At 40.8% G+C, this 12,908-nt stretch overlaps 2 protein-coding genes across 2 annotated transcripts in view; one reads left to right on the top strand and one right to left on the bottom strand.

Annotated features, from left to right (window-relative positions):
* The window catches only part of ranbp3b (RAN binding protein 3b), a 319,866-nt gene that overhangs the window by 284,070 nt on the left and 22,888 nt on the right, over positions 1-12,908 (bottom strand). The window lies entirely within an intron of this gene.
* Positions 1-12,908, top strand: part of slc1a6 (solute carrier family 1 member 6) — a 78,725-nt gene that overhangs the window by 57,075 nt on the left and 8,742 nt on the right. Inside the window, exons 7-8 of the mRNA XM_059991456.1 lie at positions 6,478-6,711; positions 6,901-7,095. Of these exons, the coding sequence (XP_059847439.1) occupies positions 6,478-6,711; positions 6,901-7,095 (429 nt within the window). The remainder of the gene's footprint in view (positions 1-6,477; positions 6,712-6,900; positions 7,096-12,908) is intronic.

Genomic DNA, 12,908 nt, shown 5'->3' with positions numbered 1-12,908 from the left:
ATACCTTCAGACCTTTCAGTTTCCCAAACACCTTCTCCCTGGTAATAGCAACTGTACTCACTTTCTCCCCGACACTCTCGAACTTCTGGTATACTGCCAGTGTCTTCCACAGTGAAGACTGTTGCAACGTACTTATTCAGTTCACCCCCATTACTACCTCTCCAGCATCATTTTCCAGCGATCTAATAGCTACTCTCGCCTCTCTTTTACTCTTCACTTATCCAAAAAATACTTTTAATATCCCCTTATATATTGCTGGCTAGCTTACTGTCGTATTTAAACCCCCATCCCCCCATGGATTTTTAGTTGCCTTCTGGTGTTTTTTAAGTTTCCTCTGACTTCCAACTAATGTTTGCTCTATCATCTGCCCTCTCTTTTGCCTTTATGTTGGCTTTGACTTCACTTGTTAGCCACAGTTGCATCATCCTGCCTTCTTCTTTGTGATGTATCTATCCTGTGTCTTCCAAATTGCTGTCAGAAACTCCAGCCATTGGTGCTCTGCCATCATTCCTGCTCGTGTCTCCTTCCAATCAACTTTTGCCAGCTCCTCTCTCGTGCCTCTGTAGTTCTCTCTACTCCACTGTAATTCTGATGCATCTGACTTTAGCTTTCTCTCTCAAAGGGGAGGGGATCTCATCCTTTGGAATGCAGAAGTTAATTTTTCAGATTTATTTTACTTTTATGTTTTTATTGAATTCTATGTGTTTGCATGACTTGTTTAAACTCGTGAATCACTTACATCATTCTCAATCATTACTAAATATCTCCACATGGTGAAAACATTAAAAACTTCAGCTTTGCCAGAAATCAAAGTTAAACTCCCAGCTTTATTCAGTGGCTCCAAGTTTTGTTCTTGCTGTCCAAATTGACTAGGTTTACTTAAGGCTTTTCTATCCCCCTTTTGTTGTTGCTAAATAGCTACATTGTATATTCCTTCAATCTATTATTCAGCAAAAACTATAATGTCGTCATTAGAACCATTCCTTAAGGACTCTGAAAGTCCTTGCCATGGTTACATTTTGTCAAATTGGGTGAGCTAGTTACTGTTTATTGAGCAAAAAGAAAACAACAGAATATTTCAGATGAGAAAATAAAGTCTAAGAATAAAAATAAGTTTGTAAGAAGGTATTTATTTTAAAAACATCTAAGCATGAAGAAAAGGATCAAGAGAAGAATGATGTAATGGCACCACCCAAATATTTATGAACTTCTGTATGTTCAATAGCAGTTGCAAAGATCCAGCAAGCATATCCTGTTTCTGTTTGCCAAGTCTTCTTGGAATTTAGTCTGAAGGACATTCTTTCAATATTCAAGATGTGAGAAATATTCCAGCTCAGAATTGGAATCAGGTTTATTGTCATTGAATTACATTAATTGAAATGTGTTGCTTTGCAGCAGCAGTACCATCCACAGACATAAAATTACTATAAATTACAACTTAAGTGATAGTGCGGAAGGAGGAATAATGAGGTAGTGTTCATGGACTGTTAAGAAATCTGATGGCAGAGGGGAAGAAGCTGTTTCTGAATTGTTAAATGCGGGTCTTCAGGCTGAATTTGATCAAACAAAGCAGAATGGAAGTAACAGGATAAACCTTTGAAATATTTTGTACATATAAAAGTTCCAGAGAGCTATGGAACTCGTGCTTTAGTTACTCTGTTTACTTGTGATCATTTCTATAGTTGGAACACCCTGTGTCCCTCAAGTACAATTGGGAAAAGCCAATTTTACTAAACTGAGAGAGAATTTAGAATGACTAGAAACGGCGAGAAGTTAAGTCAGTGTCAGAACTGTAATTGGAATTCAAGAAATCAGAATGAATAAGTTCCAAAGAAAAAGGATGAAGGACACAACTACCAAACCTCAAAGTGTCAGTATTCTAGGAATGAAAAGACAGCTTTCTGGGAAGTGAGGAAACAGGAATTTTGGGGAGCAGGCAGGCCACTAGATTTCATGCCAGGTTTGTATCAGCTGTACTGAATAAGGAACCAACCTGGAGAAAAAATATATAGCCCAGTCTTGTTCCTATTTCTTATTTTTTAAAGGCTCATGCCAAACTGAGAACACTGCAGAAAGCCTCAAAAAACATAGAAAGTACAAGGGTGTAGGAAAAAAAAGGGTTGGTCGAGAAAGGAAATGAAAACAAAAATAAAGGCAAATAAAATCAAGGAAAACTGAAGAAGTTTTATAACTACATTACAAGCATGGGGATAACCAAGTCAAAATTAGGACTCATAAAAGGACCCACAGAAAGGCAACCTGTACATAAAAGCAGAAGACAAACAGTGCAACTTTACAAAAGATAGGCACAATGCAGGCATTGTAGTTAGAAGAAATATGAAATATTGGATAAGAATAACAGAACTGGAGAGAAATAATATAAAAGTCTAGCAGAATTAGTTCTTACTCTCAATAATTTCTCCTTTGGCTCCTCTCACTTCCTCCAAACCAAGGGTATAGCCATGGGCACCCGTATGGGTCCCAGTTATCCCTGCCTTTTTGTGGCTTTGTGGAACAGTCCATGTTCCAAGTCTATACCGGTATCCATCCCCCTCTTTTCCTTCGCTACATCAACGACTGCATTGGTGCTGCCTCTTGCACACATGCTGAGCTCGTCAACTTCATTAACTTTGCCTCCAACTTTCACCCTGCCCTCAAATTTACCTGGTCCATTTCCGACACCTCCCTCCCCTTTCTTGATCTTTCTGTCTCCATCTCTGGAGATGGCCTATCTACTGATATCTACTATAAGCCTACAAACTCTCACAGGTACCTGGACTATTCCTCTTCTCACCCTGTCTCCTGCAAAAAGGCTTTCCCCTTCTCACAATTCCTCCGTCTCCGCCGCATCTGCTCTCAGGATGAGGCTTTTCATTCCAGGACGAAGGAGATGTCTTCCTTTTTTAAACAAAGGGGCTTCCCTTCATTCACCATCAACTCTGCTCTCAAATGCATCTCTCCCATTTCCCGCACATCTGCCCTCACCCCATCCACCCACTACCCCACTCGGGATAGGGTTCCCCTTGTCCTTACCTACCACCCCACCAGCCTCCAGGTCCAATGTATAATTCTCCGTAACTTCCGCCACCTCCAACGGGATCCCATTACCAAACACATTTTTCCCTTCCCTCCCCTTTCTGCTTTTCGGAGGGATCGCTCCCTACGCAACTCCCTTGTCCACTCGTCCCCCCCATCCCTTCCCACCGATCTCCCTCCTTGCATTTATCCTTGTAAACGGAACAAATGCTACACCTGCCCTTACGCTTCCTCCCTCACCACCATTCAGGGCCCCATGCAGACTGGGAGACCGTTTCGCTGAACACCTATGCTCAGTCCACCAGAAAAAGCAGGATCTCCCAGTGGCCACACATTTTAATTCCACATCCCTTTCCCATTCTGATATGTCTATCCATGGCCTCCTCTATCGTCAAAATGAATCTAAACTCAGGTTGGAGGAACAACACCTTATATACCGGCTGGGTAGCCTCCAACCTGATGGCATGAACATTGACTTATCTAACTTCTGTTAATACCCCTCCTCTCCTTCTTACCCCATCCCTGACATATTTAGTTGTTTGCCTGTTCTCCATCTCCCTCTGGTGCTTCCCCCCCCCCCTTCTTTCTCCTGTGGCCTCCCGACCCATGATCCTTTCCCTTCTCCAGCTCTGTATCACTTTCGCCAATCACCTTTCCTGCTCTTAGCTTCATCCCACCTCCTCCGGTCTTCTCCTATTATTTTGCATTTCCCCCTCCCCCCACTACTTTCAAATCTCTTACTATCTTTCCTTTCGGTTAGTCCTGACGAAGGGTCTCAGCCCGAAACATCGACAGCGCTTCTCCCTATAGATGCTGCCTGGCCTGCTGTGTTCCACCAGCATTTTGTGTGTGTTGTTGTTTGAATTTCCAGCATCTGCAGATTTCCTCGTGTTTGCTAATATAAAAGTTGATGGTTTTATATAGAACTCTATCAAGTAACGTTAATACATATAGAAATAGTTGAGGCTTAAGCCATCATTCTTACATCTACGGTGATGAACTGCTTTGAGAGTTTGATTATGGCTAGAATCAACTCCTGCCTCAGCAAGGACCTGGACCAACTGCAGTTTGCCTATTGCTACAGTAGGTCTATGGCAGATGCAATCTCAATGGCTCTTCACACGGCCTTAGACCACGTGGACTATAAACACCTATGTCAGGATAATATTTGTTGACTATAGCTCAACATTTAGTACCATCATTCCCACAGTCCTGATCGATAAGCTTAAGAACCTGGGCCCCTGTACCTCCCTCTACAATTGGATCCTTGACTCCCTAACTGGAAGACTATAATCTGTGCAGATTGGTTATAATATCTCCTCCCCGATGACAGTCAACACTGGTGCACCTCAGGGGTGTGTGCTTAGCCCATTGCTCTACTCTCTCAGTACTCATGAATCTATGGCTAGATATAGCTCAAATGCGATCTTTAGATTTGCTAATGATACAACCATTGTTGGCAGAATCTCAAATGGGGACAAGAGGGCATACAGGAGCAAGATATACCAGCTAGTTGAGTAGTGTAGCAGCAACAACCTTACACTCAACATCACTAAGACCAAAAAGCTGATTGTGGGCTTCAGGAAGGGTAAGAGAAGAGAACATGAACCAATCCTCATAGAGGGATCAGAAGTGGAGCGTTTGAGCAAGTTCAAGTTCCTGGGTGTCAAGATCTCTGAGGATCTAATCTGGTCCCAACATATAAAAGCAGCTACAAAAAAGGCAAGGGAGTGGCTATATTTCATTAGAAGTTTGAAGAGATTTTGTTTGTCACCTAAAACATTTGAAAACTTCTACAAATATACAGCAGGGAGCATTCTGACAGGCTGTATCACTGTATGGTATGGAGGTGGGGGGGGCTACTGCACAGGATTGAAAGAAACTACGGAAAGTTGTGAAGTTAGTCAGCTCCATCTTAGGTACTAGCCTCCATAGTACCCAAGACATCTTTGTGGAGCGCTGCCTCAGAAAGGCAGTGTCCATTATTCAGGATTCCCAGCACTCAGGACATGCCCTTTTCTCACTGTTGCCGTAAGGAAGGAGGTACAGAAGCCTAAAGGCACACACTCAGTGATTCAGGAACAGCTTCTTCCCCTCTGCCATCCGATTCCTAAATGGACAGTGAACCCATGAACACTACCTCGCTTTTTAAAATATTATTTTTGCACTATTTTTAATTTAACTATCTAATATACATATAATTGATTTACTTATATTGCATTGTACTGCTGCTGCTAAGTCAATAAATTTCACAACATATGCCGGTGATATTAAATCCGATTCTGAATCTGATCATTCTTAATCCTCTCTTGCTACAGGCGTGGTCTATTGCTAACACAGAATCACTATTTATAAGAGAAAATGGGATCAACCAGTAACTAAAGCATATTCAGTCTAACCTCAGCAGTGGGCAGATAATTGGGCAATTTTCTGAGGGACAGAACTAATCTAAGAGAAAGTGCCAAATTAGTTCAGAAATTGGCTTGGTGACAGACAAAATGACCCTGTAAAATACAGGGATTTATATCTGTCACTTGTACTCTTTTTCTTAATGGGAACCTGCTTGTTCTTATCCCTTGAATGCCTTTCTGACAATTATGACACTGACTTATCTTCAAGTTTCCAGCTTTTCAAAATCATTTCTCTGTTTAGTAAATAGTTACTAGATATTTTGGTGACCACATGGAGTTTCATAAGACCAGAAGGCATATAGGAGCAGAATTAGGCCATTCAGCCTATCGTCTTCTCCACCATTCCATCATGGTTGATTTAATATCCCTCTCAACCCCAGTCTCCTGCCTTCACCCCATAACCTTTGATGCCCCTACTACTGAAAAACTTACAAACCTCTGTTTTAAATATTTGGCCTCCACAGCTATCTGTGATAATTGATTCCACAGATTAACCACCCACTGGCTAAAGAAATTCCTCCTCATCTCTGCACAGGGCTCAAAGTGATTTTTGTCTCATGTATTAGTGAACCAAGTTTGGAAGTGAGCAGTATGAAGTATGCTGATAACACAATAAGTGACCATAAGGTTGACAACAGGAAAGAAAACTGTAGAGTGCTAAAGTTATTGAAAGACTAATCATATATATAGAAATATGGCAAATAGAATTTCCTTCGTGCTGCTTTTTGCTTTGCATTGGCATCCTTTACAGAACGAAGCATACGTACAGCATGCTGTGCCCAGTCTACGTTAATGTCATGATCCTGATTTGCATATTATTGCTTAATTCAAACGGATTTTCATGTGATTCAGTTGGGGTCCCTTCCTAAAGTTCTGTTCGCCAAAGCAGGAACAGTAATGGGGTTGGAAACATCCTCTTATTATTTGGGAAATACACATGAAAATTATGTCTTCTTTACATAACAAACTATTAAAAACTTGCTTGGGATGCGGTATTACTAAACTGAAGCAAGTGTGTTTTCTATTTCAGGTATGCACCTATAGGCATCCTCTTCCTGATAGCAGGCAAAATCGTTGAGATGAAAGATCTAAGTGTGATGGGCGGACAACTGGGAATGTACACTGTGACGGTTATAATCGGACTGCTAATCCATGCACTTGTTGTCCTGCCACTTCTTTATTTTATAGTCACACGCAAGAATCCCTGGATTTTTATTGGTGGAATATTGCAGGCATTGATTACTGCCCTGGGTACTTCATCCAGGTAAGACAGGCTATCCTGTTGCCGTGATGCCACTATTATCTTTGCCAGTTGATATTGTATCATCAGGACAACCATTGCTTCCTACTCATTTTCTCTCATTCCATCCCCCTATCCTCTTACCATAATTTCTCTTTTCCTCCATATCTCTTGCCGGTGCATGAAATAAATTTAATCTATTTATTGTTGTAGCTCAGCAACTCTCCCAATCACCTTCAAATGTCTAGAAGAAAATAATGGTGTGGACAAACGTGTCACTCGCTTCGTCCTACCTGTTGGAGCCACTATTAACATGGATGGCACAGCACTCTATGAGGCCTTGGCCGCAATCTTCATTGCACAGGTCAACAACTATGATCTCAACTTTGGACAAATCATCACCATCAGGTAGAGTATGAGAAAAGAATTTGATTTGCTAATCTTTACATTGAACATACCACTCATTCTTCTATACTACTCCTTGTACTGCTTGTAATTAAGAAAAATTAAACTTGCCACATTGTTTAGCAACAATAGAGAGGAAAATTTTTCTTATCTAATGTATCATTTGATGAGGAATGAAGACAAGTGGAAAAGAACTGACAAGGAAGTTCAATGATATTTGAACCACATAGATGAAATAAGGAACACTAGATGTTTGTGTGAAGTTAACATATGTGGACATGTTTTATCGAGCTCATCTCAAGAGATTCTACGCAGACACAAGAGATTTGTGCAGAAACCAAATCATTCTAAATAATGTAGATTATTGAGGGTGCTGCACATATCTTGGGTCTCTGGGTTATTCTACTTTATCTTCACCAGTTCTGCTGTATCTTCTCCACCTCTTACCGCAAACTCTGCTTCATCTTTGAGCAGTGAACCAGTTCTTACCTACTACTGGGTCTTTCTTGGATGACCTTTCTTATTTCAGGCAACATTCCTCAACTTCACTCTCTCTGCATTAAGTACTTTGCCATGGAAAATTGCATGGACTCAGCTGTGTTGGCAGTTTGTGGGCTATCTGCTCCAGACTGACTCAGGCCCACTCCCCTACTACTTCCACTTTCGTATTGATAACTGTTCTTGTTCCAGTCTGGAGGATTTACCTAGTATTGCTTTTATTTCTATATATCATTCATTTTTATATTATCCAATGTTGACTTTCAGTGACCCTTACCCTGATGATCAGGTTTTCACTGGTGCTTATTAAAAGTTCACAGTTATGTCAACACTTTATTCATTTTTAGGAATGTGGGTATCACTGGCAAGACTGGCATTTATTGCCCATTTCTAAATACCGTTGCAAAGTCTATTGATTGCAATCCTTCAGTTGAAAATATTCTCAGAATGCTGTTTGCTAGGGATTTTAGGGACCAAGCAACAATGAAAGTACACCAATATTTACTTCTAAATCAGGATAATGTGTGATCTCAGGGGAACCTGTAAGTAACCCCTGTTAGGCTGGTCTAGTGGATTGTCACATTGGATCCATAGTGAGTTGGTAAACTGGATATAAATCTGTCTTGGTCATAGAAATAGGTAGTAGTGGTAGAGGAGTGCTTTTTCTGACTAGAGGTTTGTGATCAGCTGTGTTCAGCAAGGATCAATGCTGAGACCTGTGTTATTTGTAAATGACTTGGATAAAAATTGAGTGGTCAGATTGGTAACAGACCACATGGAAATTGTGGATTGGGAAGAATGCTGTCAAAGGATACAGTAGGATATAGTCAGTTGGAAATTTGGGCAGGGAATTGGCAGATGGAGTTTAATCTGGACCAGTGTGACATAATGCATTTTAGGAGTTCAATTCGATATGGTTCGTATTCTGCATGGAGTTTGGTGACCAGTGGTGTTCCACAGGGATCTGTTCTGGGCCCCCTCCTCTTTGTGATTTTTATAAATGACCTGGATTAAGAAATAGAAGGGTGGGTTAGTAAGTTTGCTAATGACACAAAGGTTGGGGTGTTGTGGATAGTTTGGAGGGTTATCAGAGGTTGCAGCGGGACATCGATAGGATGCAGAACTGGGCTAATAAGTGGCAGATGGACTTCAACCCATATAAGTATGAAGTGGTTCATTTAGGTAGGTCAAATTTGAAGTCAGAATATAATATTAATGGTAAGACTTTTGGCAGTATGGAAGATCTGAGCGATCTTGGGGTTCGTGTCCTTAGAACAGTCAAAGATACTGCACAGGTTGACAGTGTTGGTAAGAAGGCATATGATATGTTGGCATTTATCAACCATGGGATTGAGTTCAAGAGCTGTGAGGTGATGTTACAGCTATATAAGACCTTGGTCAGGCCCCACTTGGAGTACTGTGTTCAGTTCTGGTCACCTCACTACAGGAAGGATGTGGAAACTATAGAGAGAATGCAGGGGAGATTTACAAGGATATGGCCTGGATTGGAGGGCATACCTTATGAGAATAGATTGAGTGAACTTGGCCTTTTCTCCTGGAAGCAAATACAATAGGGTCTTTTAAGAGCCTCTTAGATAGGTACATGGAACTTAGAAAAATAAAGGGCTATGCGGTAGGGAAATTCTAGGCAGTTTCTAGAGTAGGTTACATGGTCGGCACAACATTGTGGGCTGAAGGGCCTGTAATGTGCTGTAGATCTCTATGTTCAATGTTCTAGTTGCAAGACAAAGTATACCGAAAATTATCCTAATATTAGTAATAGGGACTTTGCTGTTATAGTGGAAGTACCTAGACAGAGTCAACATGGATTTATAAAATCGAAATCACCCTTGACAAATCTGTTAGAATATTTTGCGGTTGTAATTTGCAGTATAGATAACAGCAAACTTGTGGTTTAGGAAGCCTTCCATTACGTGCCACACTTGAAATTATTAAGCAACATTAGCCTGCACAATATTGGAAGTAGTATACTGCCATGGATTGAGACATAAAGCAGAGAGTAGATTTTTGGATTGGGAGGCTGTGATCAGGGAAGGCTCCAGGAATCAGGACCAGGACCCCGCTCTTCACAGTCCATATCAACAATTTGGACAATGGGATCAATGTGATATATTGTAGTTCACTGATAATCCAGAACTATGTGAGTTATGAGGATGCAGAGAGGCTTCAGGGGTATAACTAGACTAGGAGAATTAGTAAGGACATGACAAATTGGTATCTGAATGATGTTAGATTAAGAAAAAGGAAGATACAATGACACCTAGATATCTTTATACAACAGTTGCTGAAAACAACCATTCAGGTGCAGAAAACTATTTGGAAAGCAATTAATATTATACTTCATTACAAGTGTATTTGAGTACAGGAGTAAGGATGTCTTGCACAGCTGTACAGAGCATCCCGACGTGAGAAAGGACAAGATGTGGGTGCAAGGAGTCTAATTCCTGGGGTGTCAGGACTGATGTATGAGAAGAGATTGGACTGATTTTTCCAACATTCACCTGATAGTGAATACCTGTGCACCCAACCAGAAATCTATAAACTTCTAACAGAACTAGACATACTAGATGCAGGAAGGTTCCCACTGGCTGGAGAGTCAAGAATCTGATGTCACAGCCTAAAGTAATGGGATAAACCATTTAGAACCAAGATTAGGAGAAATTGATTCACCAGAAAGAGGTGTATGTGTGCCAGCCTCTACAATAGAAGGTACTGGAGGTAAATTCATTAAATATATTACAGAAGGTTTCAATAGGTACATTTAATGTCAGGGAAATGTACACAATATACATACTGAAATTCTTCTTCTTCACAGACATCCACAAAAACAGAGGAGTGCCCCAAGAATGATAGTTAAAACAGGTTAAAACTTAGGAGTCCTCGTACAAGACTCCCAATAGAGTAATTTACAGGTTGAATCTTCAGTAAAGAAGGCAAATGCAGTGTTGGCATTTATTTCAAGGGGAATAGAGTATAAAAGCAAGGAGATAATGCTGAGCCTTTAAAAGTCTCTAGTCAGGCAGCATTTGATGTATTGTTGACAGTTTTTGGCCCCATTTTAACTCAGAAAGGATGTGTTATTGGAGAGGGCCCAGAGGAAGTTCACAGGGATGATTCCACCAATGAAGGGGTTAACATATAAGGAGCTTTTGGTAGCTTTGGGCTTATACTCACTGGAATTTAGAAGACCGCATGGGGATGTCACTGAAACCAACTGAACGTTGAAAGGACTAGAAAGGGTGATTGTAGAGAGAATGTTTCCTAATGTGGGGGTATCCAGAACTAGAGGGCACAGCCTCAAAACTGAGGGCCAACCTTTTAGAACAGAGGTAAGGAGGAATGTTTCTAGCCAGAGTGTAGTAAATCTGTAATTCTCCGCCACAGACTACAGTGGAGGCCAGGTCTCTGGGCATATTTAAGGCAGAACGTGATTGTTTGCTGATTGGTCAGTATATCAAAGGATTTGGCAAGAAGGCAGGTGTATGGGGTTGAGTGGGATCCGTGGTCAGCCATGAAGAATGGCAGAGCAGACTTAATGAGCTGAATGGCCTAATTCTGTGCCAATGTCTTATGGTAACAGATGAAGTAACCAAAAATTATTGGACCTAGAGCTCTCCCTTAAGGGAACCTTGCAACTATGACCTGGGGCTAGAATGACAGACCCCTAACAACTACAACCATCTTCCTTTCCAAACACTGGAGTGCTTTCCCCCGACGATCATCAAGGTCAGTTTTACCAGGGTTCCTTGATGCCATACTTGGTTAAAGGCTTTGATGTCAAGAGCAATCGCTATCACCTCTGAAATTAAACTCTTTGGTGCATGCTTGGACCAAAGCAGTGATAAGTCCTAATGGATCTCATGAAACATAAACTGAGCATTGTCTCTTTGCTGATGATTAGGAGAACATTGTCCGATTTGTCAGGTTAGTGCCTTCATCTTAGCTGTACTGGATCAGTTTGGCTAGAGGTATGACTAGTTCAGGAGCACTGGTCTTCAGGACCAGAGCCAAGGTCTTTTCAATTCCAATAACCTTTGCTATATCCAATGCTGTTGGCCATTTTTTAATTTGATGAAATGAATCAAATTACTTGAAGACTTGCACATGGATGAGAGAAAAATAGAAGGCTATGTGGGAGGAAATGGTTAGATTGATCTTGGAGTAGGTTAAAGGACACCACAACATCATGGCCTGAAGGATCTGTACTTTGCTGTACTGTTTTATGTTCTATTTTCTATGTTGGTAGGAATCTTAGAAGGAAATTGACATGGGCATTTCTCACTGAATATGTTTGCAGATACTTCAGCTTCATTGTTAGCATTCATGTTAAGCTCTGATCTTACTGAGGATGGAGATGATCTTGGAGCTTCCGCCTCTAATTAATTGTGAACTATTCACTTACAATTGTGGCAGTACTGCAAAGGTTTGATCTAATGCACATGATTCATCAAATAGCATTGTCTATTGCATGCAACATTTGCAATTTAACATGCATGAAGTCTACTGTTGCAACTTTACCACATTGGTACCTCATTTTTAAATAACTCTGGTTGTGCTCCCAGTATACTTTTCCTCACTGGTTAAATTTAAAGTTAAAATTATGAAAGGTATTGAAACCACAAGAGAAAACAGTGGGAGTTTGGTGGTCAGTGCCAGAATCTGGATGCAGTGATGTAACAACATGCATTCAAGGTCGTTGAATGCATCTTCAAATGCTACATCTGAGGAAATTTACCACAAGGCTCAGATCTAACTCAATGCTTCTCATCACCTTGAGTCACCTCCTACTAATCTAAGTCATTTAGGACTCATGCCTAACAAATGAATGATTCACCTGACCCTCACACACTTAGTACAACTGCAAGCCTTATACCTGTGGCTCACAACCTGAACACACACTGGCAGCTGTTCAGAAATGACACAGATATCAATCAAACAAGTTACAGTCAGTGTCCACTTTATTAGGTACACCTGTTAATTAATACAAATATCTAATCATGCAGCAGAACTCAATGCGAACATGATCAAAAGGTTCAGTTGTTGTTCAGACTAAACATCAGGATGGGAAAGAAATCTGGCCTAAGTGACTTTGACCATAGAATGATTGTTGGTGCTAGATGGAGTGGTTTGAGTATCTCAGAAACTGCTGATGTCCAGGGATTTTCAGACACAACAGTCTCTAGAGCTTACAGAGAATATGGCAAAAAAAAAAACATCCAGTGAGTGGCAGTTCTACAGGGAAAATGCCTTGTTAATGAGAGAGGTCAGACTAGTTCAAGCTGTAAGTAAGTTGACAG

Source organism: Hypanus sabinus, chromosome 16, assembly GCF_030144855.1.
Source record: "Hypanus sabinus isolate sHypSab1 chromosome 16, sHypSab1.hap1, whole genome shotgun sequence".
NCBI classification, from domain to species: Eukaryota; Metazoa; Chordata; class Chondrichthyes; order Myliobatiformes; family Dasyatidae; genus Hypanus; species Hypanus sabinus.
This window is presented reverse-complemented; position numbering and strand designations above follow the sequence as displayed.